At 37.0% G+C, this 23,330-nt stretch overlaps 1 protein-coding gene across 6 annotated transcripts in view; it reads left to right on the plus strand.

Annotated features, from left to right (window-relative positions):
* The window catches only part of POLA1 (DNA polymerase alpha 1, catalytic subunit), a 190,242-nt gene that overhangs the window by 131,532 nt on the left and 35,380 nt on the right, over positions 1 to 23,330 (plus strand). For 5 of the 6 annotated variants that reach the window (XM_048288336.1, XM_048288346.1, XM_048288357.1 and 2 more), the window contains one exon: positions 14,040 to 14,136. In XM_048288336.1, coding sequence (XP_048144293.1) covers positions 14,040 to 14,136 — 97 coding nt within the window. Of the gene's footprint in view, positions 1 to 2,803; positions 2,952 to 14,039; positions 14,137 to 23,330 lie in introns of those variants that run through there. The other variant, XR_007200252.1, reaches the window with a different exon arrangement.

Raw genomic sequence — 23,330 nt, forward strand, 5'->3', positions numbered from 1 at the left:
TCATGCTTCTGAATACCCAGGCAGCAGAAATGGAAAAAATACCCTTCTGTACATCCACATGGATAAGAAAATGTTACCATTTTCTCCATTTTTTTATTTTACTGTTCATCAGTGCTCTAATCCTGCTGCCTAGATTTTTGCATGGGTGATCTTGTTAAGAGAGCTCAGAGATTCCAGCTGGTGCATAATGCAGATGAGTGCTCACTATAAGGTTGAGAAGGCTGGAATGCTCTTCCCCTTGCTGAAAACCACTCAAAAATCCTCACCTAACAAAACAGTCTGTTGGCATGGATAATAAATAGTATGAGGTTTGGCTGCTTTCCTGCTGCCACACAAGGTTGTTGTTACCTAACCTAATTTGTGTCTTCCAGTCAGATTTCAGCTCCATTCCTTATCCTGATTGTAGAAATTGTAGATGCTCCAAACAATGAGTTAGCTATTATAAAAATTAATTTTCTGCTTGAGACAGCTCCTCTGGTTAGTTGCACTATATATATAAAGTTATTGTTTGCTGCACAAATACTTTTTTAAAATCCACAACTTCCCCAGCCTTCTGCAAAAAAAAAAAAAAAATTGAGCTTGCAGTTTTCCCTTGTACTTGTGTAAACCTTAACAAGAGAATTGACAGTTCTGGACTGAATACATTCAGTGTATCACTGAAGAAAAAGTTATTGATGACCTAATGTAGATAATACAGTCTTGAAGCCTTGTGAAGAAACAATGTATTAAAGATGACATCCTTTCAAGAGACAATTTCCATTGCAGAATTATACAGTGGAATGAAGATAAAATTGAGTGGGATATATAAATTTGGTGAATAAAGATGAAAGGCTGTAATGAAAAGACAATGAAAAAAAGTGTCTGCTGTAAAAGCTGTAAGATTGAGGGTAATACTAAACTTTCCTAACTGGCTATATTTGGCTGTATTGTACTTGACATCTATGCACCCTTACTAGCAACAGTCTTGGTGTTATCAGGAAACTGAAAAGTCCTAAAAACTTCCCTTGTGGAGAGCTGAAGGTGAACTGTGGTATTTCTGAAGAATTCTTCTGGTATTGATTCAGGTGCACTCTCACCTGCCTTGATGTGTGTTATGGACCTGGCCTCAACATGAGCAGGCTGCTGTTTGTGTGTCAGAGTTGCCACATCTGTGGAAATCAGCTGCCTTGCTGTGCAGAATTGGAGTGAACTTCTAATTATGTAAGATTAAAGAATAACAATGTTAAAATCACAATTTTGTGAGGATAAAGTTAAAAGAGTATAGAACAGTAGCAATGATTTACTGTAAGTATATTTTATTAGGTGCTTCTGTGGTTCTGTCTAGCTTATAAAGATGGCTAATCAGGCAATCTAACTTTTTCTAGGCTAGAAGTTTTTCAGTTTACTTTTTCTAAATATATTTTTCAATTTACTTTTTTTAAGTATTGTTACTAAATCTGCTGAGAGCAGTGGCTCTGGGCAGTCTGTTCTTTCTCTACTCAAATGGAATGTTCTCTTCCTCGTTCATCTTTTTATTCCCTGTAATTTGAGCATTGGGGTGCTGCATGATACTGTAAAGGATAAGGTCATTTTTCCCCAGCCCTACTGTAATTTAAAATTACATGATTGGCATTTTTATTGCATGCATGCATGAGTATTTTCTCTGGTCCTAAATTTCAGGTTGATTTTTTTGTTGGGCTGTCTTCTAAATCTCAGAAATAGGACTTTACTAGCTTAACAATTAAATGTCTTAATTATTCGTAATTTATGTTCCCTGTGAGATTCATTGTGTTTTGCCTCCCACAAGCTTTTTATACAGTATAAGACACTTCTTTTTTTAATGGGAGAGATCTGGAGATGAATTTTTGGAGTGGAATGGCCAAAATGGCTGTGCACTGAGTACTTTGATGGCAGTAACATGAGTTCAGTAGCTACAGCATCAACACACTATAGAGGTGTGAAGGAGAAGCTCCAAGGAGAGCCAGCATCATGCCTAGTAATGCTTTTATTCTGTTGGATCAGTTATGAATTTCTCTGAACTACATATCATGACAGGCAGCCTGCTTAGCTGCTTTTTTGGGTTACTGAAATCCAGCTTCTTGTCTACTTTTATTCTTTCACAACGCACATTTAGCTGGCATCTAAAATTGTGTATTCAAAAAGAGGCAGAGAATATCACTGTGCAGTCCCAAGAGGGGCCTGTTTTCATCAGAGGATGAAATTCAGTGTGCAGAGATTGTGAGCACAGATAAGTTACTTAGATGAGGAGGAGGAGTGAATCTTTGCAAATAATTTTATAAGTTGCTAGAAAAATTAACATGCATTCTGTTGTGATTGGGCTGCTTTTTGTGGGTATGTAGGTAAATGGTGGTGATGTTTATTCTAATGCCAATGTTGGAAATATATGACTAAGTCTCCAGTTTCCTCTTTTGTCTAGAATTTTGGTAGACATCAGCTCCTTCTACTTGGAGTGTTATATCTGGTAAAGTTTACCTCTTCGAGTGGAAATGAGCATTTTTGAGAGCAGTACAACAGTTTTATCTGAGCTGTCCGGTTTTAGCAAATGTTTTTACAAGCATTGCACCATGATCAAGAACCATCTGACTGACATTCAAATTCAGATGTCAGTTGTTCTTGCTGAAAAGTTACTGAAGTGTCCGTCCTGTTAGTGAAGTTCTCTGTTCTCCTCTTTCCTGTTTTTATGGGTTGTCTTGTTACAGCAGTGCTGTAGCTGCAGTCACAGGTTTGGGAAAGAGGGGAGGAAGTCCTGTGAGGAAGCTGCTCGACTTTGTACACTCTGGGGCCATACTCTTTTCTTTCTCAGATTATCTGCTATGGATTCTCACCACTGAAGCAAACCTGAATGTTTGTGTAGGTTTATACTGCAAGTGCCTATGTGTTCTGTCTGATCACTAGAATGGAGGGAAGAGTTGCTGGTAAGACTTCTCAACTCTTAGGATTGCTTCTTTATGGTAAGAATGTTTGTCTTGTATTGTTGTACTTCTCATTAAATCATCTCAAGTTTCAGAATATTGTACTTGCTCAGATGTTGTATTTGTTGATTACATGTTTTAGCTTCCCCTGTGGGACAGAGTCCAATATTTGAAGCATTTCATCTAATTTCTTGTCAGACATGTTGAACTTCTTAGGAAAATTTTAGTTGCTATCATCAGAAAGGTGAAGTATCTTTCTAATTTAATGCTGCTAGTTCTAGGTCGTTAGACTGCTACTCTGAGACAAAGAGTAGTAGTCTAATGAGAAAATTATTTTAACTGTGAAAAAAAAAATGTTGCTTGGACCAGCAGACTGCTGCTATAGGGAGTTTTTCACTGGGGTGTTCTATGTCTTCCAGTCATAGCCAGCTGCTTTTCTTCTAGAGACAAAATATCCCTTGCCCTTGGAGGTACTAAGTCTAATAATAACTATACCACATTCCTCTTCCAGCTTGTAGGTCAGAATTTACTCAGAGATGTTGCAAAGTAGTTGCATGGTTTTCCTGTGAGGCTCACACTCACTTGGACACTGCTCCTGAGCTTCCTACAGACTTTTGCCTGGAAGCCCTTTATCATGAGATCTCTTGCTTTGCCAGTTTGGAACCACACAAATTACTTTCTGTCTTCCTTTGTATTTGGTGAAATAGTATAATTTGTATTTGGTAAAATACCATATTTCATTTTTAAAGGAATACCTGACCAGCTTTAGTGTTTTGGTGCCAGGGCTAAGGAAAAGCATGCAGTTTTCCTGTCTATGATTTTTAGGGGTTTGTTGTAAAGTTTGAAAGATTAAATTCAAAATTTCTTCACTTGTTGAATGTCAACATTCAAAATTCCTAATACAACCAGATAGTTCTGTCCAGATAGATGTGTACGTCCAGGGCAAAAAAACTGCAAACTTAATTCTAGCCCCTGAGGGAAACGTTAGTCTTCAGAATACTTTTGACTACACTTTTTATCCTGGGACATAAACACACCCTATTGACTGACAAAGTAAAAACCCAGAAGTTTTTAATTCTTGTCTTGTTCTTAAGTTCTTACTCTTTTTCTCGTGGATAATCTTAGGATTGGTGTCTTCCTCTTCATGTTTGGATTTGTCAGCTGGAGGATGCAGAACCGGACAGAATCTATGGCTTTTTCTCAAAGCAGTCTAAAAACTTTACAGTAGTGACAATCCGTTTTAAACATGCATTGTCTGGTGAAACTTGTGCCACCCAGAACCTTGTTAGACTGGTAGGCAATGCCCAAGATGTGTGTAGAGAAGACGGCATTAAAAAATAAAATACATAAAATTAGTTCACGCACTGATGGTAGTCCTGGTTATGGTGCTGAGGAATCAATTTTGAGTTATGGAAAAGGAGATTGAAAATAACATACATTTTACCCAGAAAGGAAAGTGTGTGGGGATAAATCTTCCATAACATTGACCACGTGTGGAAGGGGTAGCTGGAATCTTAGTGGAATTGTCTGGTACCTAAGGTGTTGTCATCGATTTCAACCCTTGGGTAGCTGATAAGGTTGCCTCATAAGTCACTGAGATGTGTCTTTGTGCACAACTGATCTTAGCATTTCAGTGCCACCCACAGAAAAGATGCTGTCCTGTACTTTGTCATCTGTGTAACATTACTTTTCTGTAGCATTTAGTAGAGAGACATTCTATTAAAGTCCAAGGAGCTGCTCCAAAGATACCAGATCAAACCTTGCTTCAGGGTAGTTAACTAATTGAGCTCAAATAATACTTTGTTAAATAATAAGAAACTAGGAATTGAAGGTGAAAATCTGTCTTTTTAAACTTTTTAATCTCTTGCTAATACCTAGAATTGAGGGAGTTGATTCCTGAAGTCTTGGAAAACAGGAATACAGTAATCCAAAGCAGTATGTTTAGTTCTCTTGCTGTAAGTGATACTTTTTTTTGTTTTCACATGCATGCTTTTACATCTAAGACATATTTAGACAAGCTTCTTTGTGTATCTAGCCTATTTATAGTGTTGTTTATTTAATAATAAACCATTTTTTAAATGATGTACTTGTGCTTGTTGAATGATAATCAAGATTCCACTAAAAAAAGGCTTTCACAAATATTAATAAATTATTTTGTGGAAAAGAAATGCAACATTACTCATTTCTTAACAAAATCATGAATAAATATGTATAAGGCAAGTTGCTTACACAGGTTGCACTTTTATAGTGTATGCTTCTGGGTAGCTGACAAGTGCCAAACGTTTGTGTAAAGTGTATCTATCAGTGAGGAATAACTTTATTTCTAAAAGAAGTAAATAAATATCAGGTTGCAAATACAGAACTAGATTAAACTCATTTATGTAAATAGAAATATCTTACTTCCAAATTGTAACTTGTTACTTCTTCTACAGCCTAGATTGTGAGGACAGGAGTTGTTCTACCAGCTTTTTCCATTGTTATCCATAGCTTCCTGCAGCTGAACACCAGGAGTAGCACCCTCCATTTTTGCAAGCAGACAGAAGACTCAAAGTGTGCCTCAGATAAGATAATGAAGAGTAACCTTTTTGCTCATCCTTGGCAATACACAACAGTTCTTGAATGTGTCTGCAGATTGCATAAAATGGTAAAAAGCAGCTCTGTACCTACTCTGCAGAGGCTTCCAGGAGACCTCTGGTAGTGGCCTCTCTCTCTTTGCCATGGGAGAGGGCTGTGGCAGATAGATGGTTGATTTGTGGTGCTGGTCTGGGAGGTACCTTATGCAGATTCTTTCCCTAAAGGCAGAATTTACTCCTCTTGAGGTGGTTTCATATAATCTTCTGGGTTGGGCCCCACTTGATTTATTTTCCAGCTGTGAGAAGTGTGGGTCCTGAGCAAGAGATTGAGTTGCATTCTCCATGACTAAGGATAGAGGTCTTGTGCAGATTTCAGCTCAGTGGAGTCCTAATTGTTTGATTCTTTCAATTGTAGTAGCACATCTTTTTTAAGGTAAGTTTCCTGGATATTTACAGTTCAGTTCTTGTTTGTTAGAAAGAGCATCGCGATTTTATAATTTTTTACGGAAATACATGAAATTACTTGAAAGTTAAAAGAATTCTGTTCAGTGATGAGGGATCTTATACATGTGTTTATTTTTTCTCTTTTGAGCAAGCAGATGACCTATGGTTAACTGCAAGTGAGTGCTCTTCATTCAGTGAGTAGATCCATCAATTTTCTAGAATGAGACAGAGCTGTGCTAGCTTGTTCTGTAACACTTAAGCTAGCTGGGGAATTCTTGACCATGGCAATCTGCAGAGCAAAATGGCAACTTTGCTTTACAGAGGTGGTTTGCAATTTTGTTTCACCAAGCCTTTTCTGTTAACTTCTTTTTATCCCAGATTATCAAGGGTTAGGTCATTCCAGAAATCCATAAATTAATGGCTTGCTTTGAAAGTGCTTGGGGTATTTCCCTTAAAATTGTAAACAGGGATTTTTTTTAAAATTGTATTTGTCTTGTATACCAAGGAGAGGATATGTTATAGGAGAATATCTATATGCTGCTTATTTCAAACAGAAATTTATTTGAAGTGTGCAAATATTCTTGATCAGAGGCTCTTAAAATACAGTCGATTTTGGGATCATGAGGTAATTCTCCAGAGTAATGTTCCATGCATCTGGTTAAATACAATTTTGTAGTTTTGCTTGTATGTGTTGCTGAGTCAGTCTGGTTCCAGAGCCATGTCTGTCTTTCATTAGATGTCCAGTAAAGTTCATTTGCTTGGTTTGGCATGGAAAACCTCAAACCTTAACCTTTCTGCTGTAGATGATAGTTTTGAGAATTTCTGTACAATCTCTATCCCAGTGTAGGATGGATATTCAGACTGATTAGTCTGCAAATTCCTCAGTTATACAATGACACTGCTTTCAGAGGGAGAACATTAATATTCTAGAGGATCTTCAGATCTGTGAGGCAGATTACAGATGAAATTAATTTTTTAAAATGAATTTTTTTCATCTGATTTAGAATGCAAAGCCTTGAATTATTTGATAAACCCAACTGTTGTACCTTTTTCTCCTGTTGCACTGTCAGTACCAGTGACAAATATCCTCTGACCAGAAACCTAAGATTACAGGTGTAAGTCAGTGGTTGGCCACTGGATGTCTTTTGTGTATGTTTAGAGCCTTTAAAACAACATAAGAAAGATCATCCAGTGTCAGCCCCTCTGCCTTAGGCTAAACACCTGTCACTGAACCAGGTTGCTCAGAGCTTCATTCAACAATTCGTCATTGCTGTTAGTCATTAATTGCTGTTAAAATGTTCTTAGCAAAAAGATGCCTCAGAGCAGATAGTGTCTGGTCTTGTTGGAGGCTCAGTCACAAGTTTTATGTGCTTGTCTCCTGTACAATTGTATTAAATATTAGTAATATCAAAAATTAGTCATAAACATATTGATGCTGAAAATTTCCAAGTGAAGAACACTTGTAATGACAAGTGTATACTGAAGGCACACAAGGCAAGTGATTCCCACACATCAGAAAAAGAGTGATTCTCAGTTAAGACTTGTGCTTCACTGCTTGGTATGATAATTGTGCTGCTCAGATGAGTTTGAGTGCTGGGTGCAAGGCAGAACTCAAGCCCAAAACTAAAAGCAGGGAACATCCTGTCTTCCCTTAATAGCAGCAGCTGTTTTGGCTTGTTCATATCAGCCACCTTGCAGTTTTCTGTTTCACCTTGTGCCAGCTGTTGACCACACAGGGAGACAGTTGAATTTGGGGGTTAGTTTTTGGCCAGATAAGAAAAGAGGTGAGTAATTTTAGCTGGATTAGTGAGTTGAATGTGGTTTACTACGTGCTCAGATGAGCTGTAGTGCACACTCAAGACCAGGATCAGGGGAGAGTGTTGCATCCCATTAAAATGAGAAACTGTTTGTTAAGCATAGATGGCATGCAGTCTTTTTGTTTAAAAAGCAACATATCTCCAAGGAAGAGGAACAGGGCTTCTAATGTTCTCATTAATTGCTAGACAGAACTTAAAACGGGAAAAGCTCTTTTCATTTCAATTACTTAATGGAAAAAAAAAAAATCCCATAATGTGCAAGAGTGTCCAGTCTTCTGCTGGGCTTTTTTTCCTTTTCATTGACTCCTGCATGTACATGTAAGGACCTCTTCTTTTGTCATACAGTCCATGTTAGCATAGCTACTAGGTAAAATTTCATCCCATCTGAATCCTACTACACCCGTTTCAGTATTCTTTCACTACTTGAATGGACTTTGTGAGTCAAAATCACTAAAAAAAACCCAATATGGATTGAACAGGTGGACAGTTTGGAGGTTAAGAAGGAAACCACATACACACAACCCCTCTCTATTTACTTTATATCCAAGGCTTCTGTCAGGAAAGATGGTGACCAAACACCTCTTGTTTTTAATGGAATTGAGTGTAAGTGGTGTGCACGTGATTTCAGCCTGTTTGACGTAGACCAGCACTGTGTTTTAACCAGGCTTTGTGGTGCACAAGGAGACCAGACTTAAGCATACGTCAGCATGAAGCAAGGAGCACACACATTATGAGTGTTTAGTGTAACATGAATTCACACTTTGTGAGCTCTTGTCACGCAGGAGTGTCTGCCTTCAGAATCTGCTGGTGAATAGGGGTTGTGTGCAATGCAACTGCCCTGGGTTGGCTAAAAGAAGATATGAGGTGTGCAAAACATGACACACTAGTTTATTGCCTTGAAATCATTGCAGCATGGATTGAATTTGGATACAGAAACATCCACAAAGTTGAACTATGTCCTTTATTTTGAAAATAAAAAATTGCTGCACGTAAGAGACGTGATGGAAGATGTGTACAGTCTATACAATCTTCCAGCAGTAGATTGAGACCAGTGGCACTTCCCCGAAAAAATAAATTACCCGAAATTTGCAGCACATTCATATTCAATTTCATCACAGCAGATGCTCATTAGTATGTTGTTATTAATTGGTATTCACTTTAGGTTTTGTTTAAAATGAAGATAATAATTAGGTTTTAATTACTGCATCTTTCTAAGGGGGGGAGGGGAGGAAATGCCTCTCAAAGCACTGAAGTATTTCCTGTATGCTTTGCTCCATTACATCTAAGCCTTGAAAGAGTCCCTAAGACACCTTTTTCTGCCAAGAGACTTCTTTTCTGTTTCCTTTTATTTCTTTCAGTTTTTAAAATATTAAGGATTTGTTTGATGGACATACTGAATCATATCACAGGAGTAAGAGCCACTATTCTTTTTAATCAAAATTATCAGAAAGGCTTTTCACAAAAGTAACTCTCTCAAGCAGCTGATTAATGAAGTGGTGCCACTGTTTTGTATTATAATTAATTGAAGTAATACAAATAACTTCTGTAGCCTGTGGAAATTATCTCTTTTGCAAAGTAGTCTATTAGAGTTAGCAAACTAAAAGCAGGGGGGTTTTTGGTGAGTTTTTTTTAATTTCTCATTGCCTTTATCATCCTTAAAACCATAGATGACACAACAGTAAACAAAGAATACACCACAGAGAGGGCTTGAAGAAATGGGAGAGAGTCAGGTGCAGAAGAAAGCAAAAGGGCAGAAAAAGTGAGGATGCAGAAAAGACTTAAAGGGTTATGAGTGTGGTGGGACTGTAGAGAAGTATAAGAATTTGGGAGATGCCAAAGTGCAAATGAAAGACTGCAGAGGAATATGAGTAAAGATTGACCATCAAGTATTTGGTTAATGCAGGAACTCACAGCGAGGTTTCATGCCGGCAGATAATGACAGGACAAGGGGGAACAATTTTAAACTAGAAGAGAGTATATTTAGATTAGATGTTCCAAGGAAATTCTTTACTGTGAGGGTTGTAGGCACTGGAACAAGCTGCCCACGGAAGCTGTGGATCCCCCATCCCTTGGAAGTGTTGCAGGCCAGGTTGGATGGGGCTTTGAGCAACCTTGTGGAAGCAGTCTAGTGGAAGCTGTCCCTGCCCATGGCAGGAGGGGTGAAATTAGATGATCTTTAAGATGCCTTCCAACCCAGACTGTTCTGTGATTCTAAAATTAATCTGAGTAAGGGCATCTAGTTTTCTGGCCTGTTTAAATGTACACTTTCAAGATACGGAGGTTTTACGTTCTGGTTAAAAGGTATTTAGTAGAATAGCACTGGCTTCAGATGAGTAAAATACCGGAACTAGAATCACTGGTTCAGTCTTCTGCTACCTTGCTGTTCTGAGTTTTCAGCAACTTTTCTTTCTGTCTTTCCCTCTTTCTTTTCTTGATTTCTTACCTTACCTGATTTCCTTTCTTAGATCACTGTACTGCCCTTAGCTACTGAATGGATTTTAAAGGCTGGTGTGTTTTCCACTTGGGTGCCCTCTTAACAGGAGGAAGGAGTGAGGCATCCCAACTGAAGTTCCTTGGGATGTAATTTAAACCAGCCAGCATTGAGGGAGGGACCTTCTAATTTCAACACCTTAATGCAGCTGACACCAACCTTTCTTAAATAACAGAAAAGCTGGTGAGAGATTGTACATCTTAGTTTCTCCTCAGGCACTGTGTTTAGGGTAGGAAGATGGCTGCCAATGTTTAAATCTTTCCAGGGCCCCTTACTTTCAGAGAGTTGGGCTTTGCCATTTCTAAAAAAGAGGAGGAAAGGTGGACGCTAGCTATTTTTTTACTCTCTCTTGCCAGATTAAGAAAACCAGTTTCAATTCTCACATCTTGTTACAGAAGGGTTGCCTTCCTCTGGAAAAATCCTTACTCCTTGACTATGCCGTTAAGGACTGAGGGAGCAGGCTGTTATGGCTACAGTGGGTGTACAAGGGCACCTTGCTCCAGAGCTGAGTTTTTAGGCATTCGTGAGACAGAAGAAGAGATAGTGCTACCCTTCGGTGCAGTGTCTTGTTCAAATACCAGCAGTTGCAGGAGCAAGGCAAATGCTGAGCCAGACATTGCATTCGAGCAGGGTGGACTTGGCCTTGTGTGGAGGCACTGCTGTCCTTCGGGAGCTCCTGGGAAGTCTCCTTTCCTGATGGATGTATGCCCTGGTGGGCATTCTCTGGTGTGTGTATGTGTGTTAGCTGAGCAAGATAATTGTCTTTTCATGACTGAGTGCTTTGTGCCCTGGTTTTGTGTTTAGTCATGGGAAAATTTGCTTATCCAGTGTTCGTAATTCACCAGTTCTGTTAAGACGCTATCGGTTTCCTGCTACGTAATCTGTGTAAGCTTAAATTCTTCCCAGGAAGGCAGCTGGAGGTTTGCAGTTGGCCTCATGATGCTCCAGGAAACAGTTCTACAACCATTTTAAACCTAGATCTAAACTAATATTTTGTTGGCTAAACACAATGCTTTATTTTTAACACATCTGTTATTTTTATATTAGAAGCCTAATTTTTCTGTCAAAGTGAATAACTGTGAACGAAAACTATGTACCTTTTATTCCTTCAACTGTTGATTGTGGTTTTAAATGCAATTTTTAAAAAATAGTTTGGTTGCATGAAAAGAACAAAATGTTCTTTCCATGAGTGGAAGGTCTGAAAGAAGCAGGCATACCTACAGAAGTTCGTAATGAAATTAAGAAATCAAACATCATGGAGTAAATAAAGACTTCAAAATAGAGTTTTATTTTCATTTGCTCACCATTCAGTCTTTCATGGGAAGAAAGAAAGAAAGAAAGAAAGCAAGCATAAATTGTGATACAAATTTAGCTCTAGTTCTTCCTGTAATGCTGGGGAGTTGGGCTTTCTTTACACAAAAAATTCACCATTAAAATTAAGTATTATTTGAGTTTGAAGTTCTAGGGATTGGGATTTTTCCCCCTTTCTTAAACCTACAGGTTGTCAGAAATTAAGGAAATATAAATCCTTTCAAATTTAAGGTGCCTTGTCCTTGGACTCATAAATATGTCATGATATTAGTACTTAATTGCATGAAAATCTTGAAACATTTTGTTTTCTACCAGTTAGTAAGCGTAAGATGCAGGAAGCTAAAGTGAAGGAGATATTAGGACATTACCAGTAAAAAACCCCGTGTGTGTGTATATATATATATCTGTCTATGTGTGCATGTGTACATTTTTACATACTGATTTTTGTACTTTCTTTATCCATTTAAGCAGTGACTTTCAATTAGCCTGCCTACTAATATCAGGTCACTAAACTCTATAGCTGATGCTTTATTCTTTCATGTGAGTTGTCATTCGTTTGCTTCAGTTGGCTGGCAAAGGTTGTTGTATATCCATTACCAGCAACACAGCACTTTGCATTTCTGAATTGACAAGCAGCTATATTGACCTAGCGCTTATTATGGGTCAACAGCTGCGTTAACCGACGGAAGGACTGAGGGGCAATTAAAATGAATTGGCAAAAATATATCTTCCTAATTTACTCCAATTTGTTATTTATGCTAACATTGTATGGCTTCTATGGTGACACTAAACAGAATGGACCCAATAATGGCAATTAACATAAAAATATAATGGCTAATCAAATTGACAGCAACTGTTTCTCATCATCTCGACACACAATACATTATCAAAACAAACTATTATGAAGGAGGTAATTTCAGTGTTCTATTCAACCTGCTTCATGTGTGCAGTCAGGGAGATGTGTACCAGCAATTACAGCTGAATCTAAAAAACTAAACAAATAACTTAATCGCTGTCGTCCTCCTTTTTTCTTCTTCAGGAAGCAGTAATCAGGATTTACTAAAAATAACTGGTGTATAATAGTATAATGATGATGCATATCGTAGAATAGCTAATAAGGAATAAAATATGCTTCTGTGTGTCTTTTTTTAAAATAGGTTCACATGAAGTGGAAAAAAACTATACTGTTAAAATATATAAAAAATAACTAAGCAGTAGTAATAGTTGTCAAATGTCTCAACATGAGTTGCTTAATAGTTATAGATACTTACTGCGTGTCAACAGAAGTGTAAAATTAGCTGAATGTAGTAGCAAAACTTGGCTCGACTGGGCACAAGACTGAAAAGCTAAGTTAAAGTGGAATTCCCATAAGTAGAAACAGTTTACCAGTTGCTCTTCCACTGCATTTTCAGGATCGTTCCCTGTAGTATGCTGAGTGGCAATTTTACCTGGGTCTAACCACATCCTTTGTTTTATAGCTCATCAAGAAAATCTTTGAGGGTTCGTATATGTCTACCTCTGCGCTAAATATATTGAAAGGGACGCTACTTCCAAATCTGATGCTGTTAAAATTATCTTATTCTTTCTAATGAACAGCTCTTCAAACCATTGTTGGCCAGTATCTAAAATCCAATATCTTAAACAGCAGGGAGTGGAATGTGGTTTTATGGAACAAGGGTGCAAGAGATGAATTGAAAGGTTTTAGTTGTAGTGTGATCAAGATCGATCTCATGTGTGTTCAAGCAATTTCTAGAGCCCAGAACAGTGGCAGTGATAGGAGAGCATCTGGGTGTGTACTTTGGAACTAGAGGAATAGCACAGAGGCTTGACATAACTGGCCTTCAGAGCATTTAGTTGAATATCATATTCCACAGGTACACATCTCCAGATGTTTGAACTACATGTGTGATTACTAGCATACAGTAGCCTTCACAGATGTGTAGAGCAAGGTGATGATGTGGCTGTAAAGGTGTATATGCACCTGTTCTTATTTGGATGACACATTCCCAAATTATGTAACCACAGCTGGGGTAGGAGGAGGGGAATACAGGCAAACACCTGTATTCATAAAAAAATAGACTTTAATTCTTTTTTTTTTTTCTTAGTTCATTGTATTGTACAATATACTGAAGCACTAAAATTATTCCTTTGTCCCGTCATTCTTATGACTTGCATTTTCTTGCTAAGGCATCATTGTGATATGTGTATCTATAAGAATGGATAAATGCATTTTGAGTTTCTGTACGAACTTGTAAGTTCAGTTCATTCATATAAGTGCTCGGTGTAAATTGTGAGGAAAAGTGTAGAGGTGTAGTAAGGACACTTTGCAGCATAGTACTAATAATAATTCCAAAAGCTGACATGAATAGAACATATAAACTGTTGGAAAAAAACCAAATAGAAATAGTTGCTTTTTAGTGGTGGACTTAGAAATGGATGCAAGAGACACATTTTGAGTTGGGTTTTTAATTGCTGTCTTCTTCCATTACAGTATTCTGATAAGGCCCTGTATACTCAGCTCTGCTTCTACCGATACATTTTTGATGTGGACTATGCGATGGATAAAGTGGTTACTGAGGAAGATAAAGGTATGTTTAATTAATTTTTAATTAATTAACTATAGTTTAGTAGCAATTTGCATGCTAAACACTAGAGCTACTGTACTCTGAACTATGAGGCTGTAATCTATAACAGAAAATAGAAGAAAGTATGACTTTAAGAATCCCCTATAAAGGGAATGTGTTCAGTTGGAGTTCACCACTTTAAGAATATATTATATGCCCCCTTTCTTCTTTTGAAGTGACTGTGCTTTGGAAAATGTGCTTTTCTTGTGTGTTACACCCTTAGAGCAATCTCTTTGCTTCAAGTACATGTGAGCTTCAGAAAACAGATTAATTAAAACATATGTGTACATAATTAAAACTTACATTCAACTGTTAGCATTGGAGAGACACTTTTTATCAGGGAGAAAAATGAGGGCACAAGAAAAGCAGTAATGCCAACTGTCTACAAACCTCTCTTAAATACAATACAGATTAACCTGATCTTAGGAAAATTTTTTTCTCTTCTCCCAATTACCATAACATTTCTGAACTAAAACATTTCTAAGCTGTAACGGATCAATGGGTTTTATGCAGGTAAGTGATTTTCAAGCTGACAGAAAAATATTTCTGAGAGTGGGCTAATGCTTGGAATTTTGAAAAAAAGACATGTTTGGGTCCCACCACTGAAGCGTGTTGTCCACAGGGAGCACTTGGCTGTGTCCTCTGTGGATCTGGAGGTGCCTGTGAGGAAAAGGTGCTGCTGTTGGGACCGTGTTCTGATGGCTGCTCTGCTGTCAAAATCATCCCCACCCCTGCCCCTCATCTGCAGTTAGGTTGCTGGGGGGTGAAAAGAGATGAAATAAAACTCAATGTTTCTAAATGTTGTTTTGATAAACAATGTATGGAAATGAAAATAGCGTAAAAAAAGCTCTTAGCAAAAAACTGCTCAAATAAGCAAACCAGGCTGCTTTTGGCCTGTTGTACTTAGGTTTCTTCTTGTAGAAGTTCTTGTTTCCTCTCCCTGATCCCTCTAAGTAAATGAACTCACTCTGATGGCTGCACTTCACAATGGCTTTGTACATCTAAAGAAGTCACAGTGTGTAGCCGTGTCAGTCTAATACAGCCCTGTAGATGTACTGAAGGAATGTCATGGAGTGGATGCTACTGGTGGCTGAAACCAAATTGTGTGTAGATCTCTCGCCTAATAGAAGGACATAAGAGTAGAAAACACTTCATGGGTGATGACATCCAATCCCCTGCTACAGCATTCCACTGCATTTTTCAGGACTGCAAGTTTCTGCAACTTCATTTGGAAACTTGTGAGTGGTGATTCTCCTGTGGTGACTGAAAAGTCACTAAAATTTTCATGTTCTAACTTGTTTGTGGCTAGTTTATGGCCATTCATTAAATGTTTATTTATTTTAGTTCCCTGATGTTCTCTGCTATGCTTTTGGAAATTGTGGGAACATCTTTGTTTTGCAACTAAGGCAGAGACTCTTAGCTTTCTTTAAGAAGAATTGTTCTCTCTGCTGTACGATTCTTCCTCTTAGCACCTTTGTGTGTGGTCTTTTCTAGGTTGAATTAATCTTTGGAGTATGAGAAACTAGAAATGATGTGGTATTTTAGATAGTAACTCTCCAGTGTCTTGTTCACTGGGTCTGGTACGTTTTCTGGAATTACATTTGCTGATGCTTTCTTGAGCCACCTACATCCTGTTGATAGCTATTCATATCATTAACTTCTAGTGAAGTAATCATAGTAATCCTGAGGTTTGAAAGGGTTTTTTTCCTCCTGTCATTTCAGAATCATGGGTTTATTCATATCTCAGGTTCATGCCACTTGTTTTACTTAATTTTCCTGGTTTCATTAATTTTTGACTGCTTAATCCCATTTGTAATATTAGACTTCAAGGTTAATAAATTCTCTTTAAAAAATAGTATGGTGGCTTCTGAATTCACATAATTTACCACCTTCTGTTTTAATGGGAAAATGTTTCTTGGACCCTGACCGCTAAGTTCAATAAAATTAGTTTTCAGAGTAATTCTTAAGGAATTGTAAGAATTCTGCTAGGACTTTTTTCTCTTGGACAGTTAACCTTTCAGCATGATGTATTTTTCTCTTTTTCTTAGCTGTTTGAAAATTATTGTATTATCTTCTTCAGCGAGCCAGTGATTTCAGTCTTGGTGTTGCAGCAGGTGTCAAGGCCAGATAAATTGAAACTCTTAATTTTCCTTTAACAGTTGATTCTCTTCAAAGCAATTGGCTATGTGTGTATGGTAAACCCATATAATTCTGTCTCATTTTTCAGATCTCTTTTGGGAGGAAGATACCCTCCTACAATATATGCAGAATTTGACAATAATTGTCCGTGGCTATTTGTGCCACCTTTTTATTTTATAGGTACCAGTGTTCTCTGTTTGCTAGTAAGGTATGTTACTGATTTGATACACTTCATGTTAAACTGTGTAGGATTAAATCATTTTCATGTACCATTTTTGTAGTAGGTCTGAAATGGAAACCTAGTGAACTCCCCTTTATAACATGAAGCTTGTGTTTATTTTCCCTGGGAACAAAAAGATTTTGTTTCCATGCAATCATTCACAAGCCATTCTGTCTTTGATGTGCGATCAGAATCATTGCCTTTATCAAAAAGGGTGGCAAAAATTTAAGTGTAGGTTTTGTACATCTTTGGTATCTTCAGTCTCCTCTTTTCATGTGACTAAACCACTGCTCGACTGCTGTTTTGATTTTGGTTTGGGGAGGTTTTTTGCTTTGTTTTGGGTCATTGTTTCTTGAAGACCAAATTGCATGAACTTTCGTTGTTTCTACCTCTTGCTGCCATTTTTCCTGAATTTTTAAACACCAGTTCTTCTTTTTTTGTAGATTCTGTTTATTCCTAATAGCAGCTTTAGTTGTTATTTATCTTGGAGTGTTCTTCCATAAAAAGAAAAACATTTTGATGGCTAGAGATTGAAGATATAAATCTGTTTCCACTGTAGTTTGAACGCATTCATGTTTTGTCTCATTCAGGACCTTGAGATTTTACTACTAGTTCACTTGCATTTTCTGTTCTTGCCTCTTCAAAATACAGAACCTTAATTGCAGAGCAGGTTTTGTTTGTTCAGCTATTTATACTGAAGGCCCATGAAATGGAATCTAAGATAATTGTGAAATCAGTAGGAGTTCAGAAAGATGTCCAAGCTGCTTCCTTTCCCTACTAGAGGATCAATACCACAGCCTACTTTTTACAGATGGGCTAAATTTAAAATATCTCTGGCAATGCAGGTTCTACAACTTGGCAAGTTGTACAACCAGTTTCTTGTGGTGTTTGGTGTGGTCACTGTGTAAGTGTAGAGAGCTGGTCTTGGTATCTGAGGTGAATTTTGCTTTCTGAAGCTTATTCTGTGCATGATGGGGGATACACTGTTCTCTTGGAGAGTTTTACATATTTAAAACATGCAGTGCTGTATTCTAAGTCTCTTTTGACTACTAACCTGTTTTGTGGAGGAACAGCAGGAGAGTTTTTCCCTTCTCTCTGCGTATTTGGTTGTTGGTTTTTTGTTTGGTTTTTTTTTTTTTTTTTTCATTTTTATAGACCCTCAGTGGGTCAGGCCTACCACAGAGGAATACAGCAGAAGGATTAATTAATATCTTTTGCAGACTCTTCTTCTGCTTATTTATACCACCGTGGTGATTACAACATCGTTCACTCATGTTTCATTTGGGATCTACTGTAATCACTAGATAGTTATTGTTCCATCTTTTTCCTGTGAGAATCAAGAATAAGCTGGCTGGTTTATGTGATGTTTTCTCGTTTCAGTGGCTGGTAAAGTTAGCTGTCAGTTATTCCACCCAGGAATATCTGGATGATAGAGTTATGGGTCTTTTGTCCTATTATTTATTAATACTGGCATTTATCCTCCAAACCAATGTTTCCTTTCCTCTGGAAGTTTAAGGTCTGTTATGATGGTACAATTTAATAGGTTAACACCGTGATACAGTGCAAGGTTCTTGTACTACAAAAAGTGAAATTCTGGAAATTCTTGGCTGTCTTTCTTAATTAGGAACTGTTGCACAATTAGTATTAGGTTTAAACCCAGTTGAATTTTTAACACTGCTATGCGCAAACCCCTGATTTAAGATACCAGTAATACTAGAAGGGCTGTTTGTTCTGAATTATTTTTTTAATCTGAAAAGGGACAAAATGCTCTGTTGTGAGTATATATACTCACAACATACATATATATACATGCTCAACACGTTTTCAGCACTTTCTGACAGTTTTTTGAAGCTGTGCTGTGAGTGTGATCAGACATTGCTACTTTGAGCAAGCAGAGCAGTAAAAAGCAGCAGGAGTAGCAAAATAGTAGCATCCTTCCTTCATATAGATGAAAAAGGATGGGTCAACTATCAGTGATTTTGGACACTTGAGGCTTAAATACAGGAGTATGCTCACTGTGTGTGCCTTAACTTCAGAATGGAAACCTATGTATTTTTATGGCTATGTCATCAGGAGATCAAAATAGAGTGTAGTAATCTTTGTATCATTATTCCATTCAAACATTGGTATTGCTAAATATTCAAAGATACTACTGTTTTCGTTTTGCTTCTACCAAAGTAAAATGAAAACCTCTGAAAGTGAAGAGAAATGGAGCCCTCATAAAGTCACTACAACTACTGTGCCTTGCATGGATATCTCCAGTTCAGTTTCCCCTGACATTATCTGGCATCAAATAGAAGATAAGGATGCTGCAGTCTCCTTATTCACAATGCATTGGTATCACTGAGGTTGCTTATGGTGCTGTGATCTTTTTGGAGAAATAGGATCCTGATCATAGGGTTTTTTCTGTACCGTAAATGGGGCTGCCATATCTGCCAATACTGGCTTTCAGCTGTCCCATTTCTCAGAGAGGGAAGGTCACAAATGTTGTTTGAAAGACATTTAAGTATTTCAGAGACAGAAACTGGAAAGCTGCTATGGTGGGTTCTTTCCCAGAGTATATTCAACCATTGAGCCCATGGCTGTTTGATTCTGAAAAGTCTCAGCATATCCTCTTAATGGATAAGCAGAAGAAAATGAGGATGGGAGGAAGATAACTTTGGGAAAAGCAGTTAAGTATTCCTGTGTATTAGGAAGACCTACCTCTTTGAAGTATATGCCACTTTGTGGAAATAGAATGTAATTGTTTTGATCATATACTTACAGGCTGCAGTTTTGTAAAACCAAATGCATATTCAGAGGATGTTTTCACACTTTTATTACAGCTTTTTGTGTGCACCTCACTCCACCCTTCCATGCAAACATCAAAAATCCCTAGTTTACTTTATGGATGAATAAACTGAAAAATTATGTTGGGACAAAAACTCTTCTGGGCTGTTAGACCTAGATGTAAAAAAATCAGCTCTGAATATTTGTGTGAATCCTGTCAGTTCAGTGGTGAGTGGTTTTCCTCAGTATGTTCATAACTTGGTGTGTCCAGTAGCAGGTTGAAGTGATTTTTTTTTTTAAATGGAAGACTTTTTGTAAATCAGAACAATTTGCCACATTTTTGTCATTGTACAGACAGAGGACTACAGCAAAGTACTTGTTGCAATAGATAAGAAAGGGGATGTAGTTTTCTGCACGTGCATTCTAGCGGATGATAAGGAGAGACTGTATAAATTACCGAGGTGTACGTGTGTGTGTGCACTTATTTGTAAAATGGCAGCAGCTGAAACCTGGCCTAATCTCTTTTCAGAGGGTGCAGTTTAATAAACAAAACATTTCTGATGGCATCACATCTCCAGACACCATCACTAAGACATCAGTTCACTGTAGTGATCTCTACATCCAAGAAAACAAAAGCTCCTCTTCACATTTGCTGTCAAGTACTTTGTCTTCCAATCATGTTGTTTTGAAGAGACTGTAAAATAATAATTCTCAAGAATTTAATCTGAGTCTTTCTTCAAAAGCACTTGTTCATTTTTCCTTAATATGTTGTTTTGAAGAGGAAGACTTGTGAACTTTTTTTTAGATTTGGGTCACTATTTCTTGAGTGTTTTTAAATTTAACTTTTTTTGAAAGCAAAAACTACTGAAAATTCTTTGCAGTAGGTTTTTTGAGCCTTTTGAAGTAACGTACAGGCAGTTAGATTATCTTTAAATCTTAAGTCATCCTCCCCTAATGATCATGCCTTTTTTTATTGCCACTTGGACATTTTTAAGATCTTAAGTGTAATGTTTTCTCCATTCTATTTCTGTTCATGTTGTCTTTTTGTTAAACCTACAAAATCTAAATAAACCCGATTAATACTTTACATTTCTATAACCCTTTCTCTAAGCACAAAACTCAATGGGTTGGGACGCCTCTCTTGGAGTTGTTGTTTCTTCTCCTTGTGAAGGAGATAAATAGAAACAATGAGTTAAAGCAGTTATAATATGTCTACAATGTGGAGAATCTATGGCATGAGAGGAGTGCGTTTACTGTGGCCCAGACCACTAATAAAATGCTTTTGATTAAGGAAGACTTCTTTTCCTTGCACATTGTCTTAATGTTGCAGATGGGATGAAGGAGTGCCTTAGCTAATTTCTGACTCCTCAAATTGGAATGCTTATTTGACCTCTTCAAATAAATACCCTGCTGCTACTGATAGGGTTTGGGGTTTTTTTCTATGTGGAAAAAAGTGAACAGAAATATCTTCTCATTTGCACTTCAGGATTTTTTTCCTACTGATGTATGAGTAGATGCAGGCCAGCTTGTTATCTCTAACCCATGCAATGGCATCATCTATCTGGTGCCATCTGCCTCCTCCTTTATCAGTTCTCTTGTGAGTTTCTCTAAACAGAAAATATTTCTGAAGCAGTTTTTTCTTCACTGTTTCTTTTTTTGTCTGAAACACTGACATTTTTATTATAGAGACCTTTGTCCTTCTGGTTTCATCTCCTTAGTAAAGTCTGGGGTTGTTTTTTTTGATGGGGGTCAGTTCTGCTGTTGTTCACTGCAAGTCAGAAATGACGTTTTAGTGACGAGTGCTTCTCACAGCGGTTTGCTCTTTTCTGTTGAGGAAAGTGCAAGACCAGCATGTTTTTCCTTTTAGAAGACCCAAAAGTTTTGTGGATCTGACTGTACTAAGAAAAAGTAATAAATTCCTGTATTTCAGATACCAGAATTCTGACATTGATGCTATTTTTTTAAAAATTATTTTAGTAGAAATTTGAAATATAAATGTAAACAATTTAACTCTGTAGAGTGCATTCAATATATGTGTGCCTAGACATCAGAAAGATAATGTAAAGCTAAGGCTTAAAGAGATTTTTAAAAAGATACAATTATCTGTATGATTTTTAAGTCTCATATGAAATGTATTTTAGAACTTGCCAGTGATGGCTGATAATCACTTTGATATTTTGAGGAAAATGGTAGCTTTAAACAGATGATACAGAATTTATTTTTAAAAATGTATTGTGCTTATACAGTTGATGGCTTTTATTTCCATAATGTTTTTTACTACATAATTATACATCTTAATTACGTAATTACCGTCATAATTATTATGTAATTACATGTAGTTCCACTAATTACAAAATCAGGAAGTGTAATTATCTACTAAAAACTTTCTGAAATCTTATTTGTTCAGTAGAGATTATTTAAAAGACCAGTGACCTACTGAAGATGGCGTGCAGTGTTGTACTTAACACCAGCCCTCTTTTTTCCCCTTCCTCATGGGCAGTACAGTTTGACAGGGTTGTGGAAGGACTTCCATGTCTTTAATTATGACTTGCCTTGATAGGAGGTTGGAGAACTCAACTGCGTTGCCTGCAAATTTAGAGCCTCTTAATTTTTGCCATTGATACCTTATGTCTTTAAATTTAAAGACTCTGTAGCTGAACATCCAGAAAGTTGCATGGTTTGAGTGAACACCTTTGTGACATTGTTTGTATTCTGGTTGAGGGTGTCTGGTTCAGGTGTTTAGTGTCAGGTATAAAGACGTTTGAGAAAGTTTGTTCATGGCCATGTGTATGTGGAGTGAAAGCTTGACTCCACAAAAGATAAAGGGAATGTAGCTGATTTCTCATGGTCCAAAGATTTCATTTATTGCATAAAACTGCTTTTGAAAAAATTGTTTTCCTGTATTGATATACACTTATGTCTGTATGTTGTTTTATTACTTACTATGGCACATACTTGATTATAGATTTGTCTAATCATGCAGTTTGAAACCAAAAACATTTTACTGCATGTTATAGAAAAGCAAAATTAATACTCAGGACAATCTGTGGTTCTTTTGCCTGGGTGCTGTATTAAAAGAAGATAGTAACTATATTTTCTATATGTTAAATTGTGCTACCTTTAGTAGTTTGAATGAAAAGAGTACTGTAAAGTGTTAGATTTGGTGATCTTTTTTCATTCTGTAAGACTGTGATGTTTCAAAATGGCATCAGAGATACAAAGCTTTTTCTCACATGCATTATGACAGCAAGCATTTATTTATTATGTCACGGTATTAAAATCACCAAAAAGAAAAATACTTCCAGTAACAGAAAGCAGAATTAATATGAAGGGATAATTTTTTTAAAAGTGATTATTGTTTGTAATACTAAAAAAAACTAAGAAGAAGATTGTAATCTATGTCAGAAGGGAAATGGTGAAAAAGAAACATGAAGAAAGGGGGGTACTGGAATACTGAAATTTCTTTGGAACACCTCAAGACTTAATACTGTGTTGCACATGTATCAGAGTGTAATTTTTCTGTGCTTGTTGCATAAGGCAACTGTTTTATTGTATACTTGCCAAAAGCTATTCTTAGCTCCCAGATTTGGCCTGGGTTTGCAGTTGATGTGAATATGTCATCTTCTTGATGTTAAATGTAATTACCTCAACTCACATCTCCTACGTATATGAGTCCTAAGGAGAATTTGTCTCCAAACCAGTTTAAATTATATTGATCATTAAAAGAAACACATGGAGTCATTATTTGTGAAAACCAGGGCCTATTTAATCTCCAAGATTTAAATTATTGCTGCAAATAAAATTATGTTAATTATTATACTCACTGAAGTATAATAACTGCACAGGAGACATTTCTTTTGAAATATCTTCCTGTATCCTCAACAAACAAAGGATTTCTATCAAATTCATTATGAAAATATAGTTATGCTCTTTTCTCTAAGAAATGGATGTAGGTAAGCTCTTCTTTTTATTAGGGACTAGTAAGTCATGTAGAGAATAGCATAATGGAAAATGTTTGTTTTATTCCATA

This window comes from Corvus hawaiiensis, chromosome 2 (assembly GCF_020740725.1).
Source record: "Corvus hawaiiensis isolate bCorHaw1 chromosome 2, bCorHaw1.pri.cur, whole genome shotgun sequence".
Taxonomy (NCBI): domain Eukaryota; kingdom Metazoa; phylum Chordata; class Aves; order Passeriformes; family Corvidae; genus Corvus; species Corvus hawaiiensis.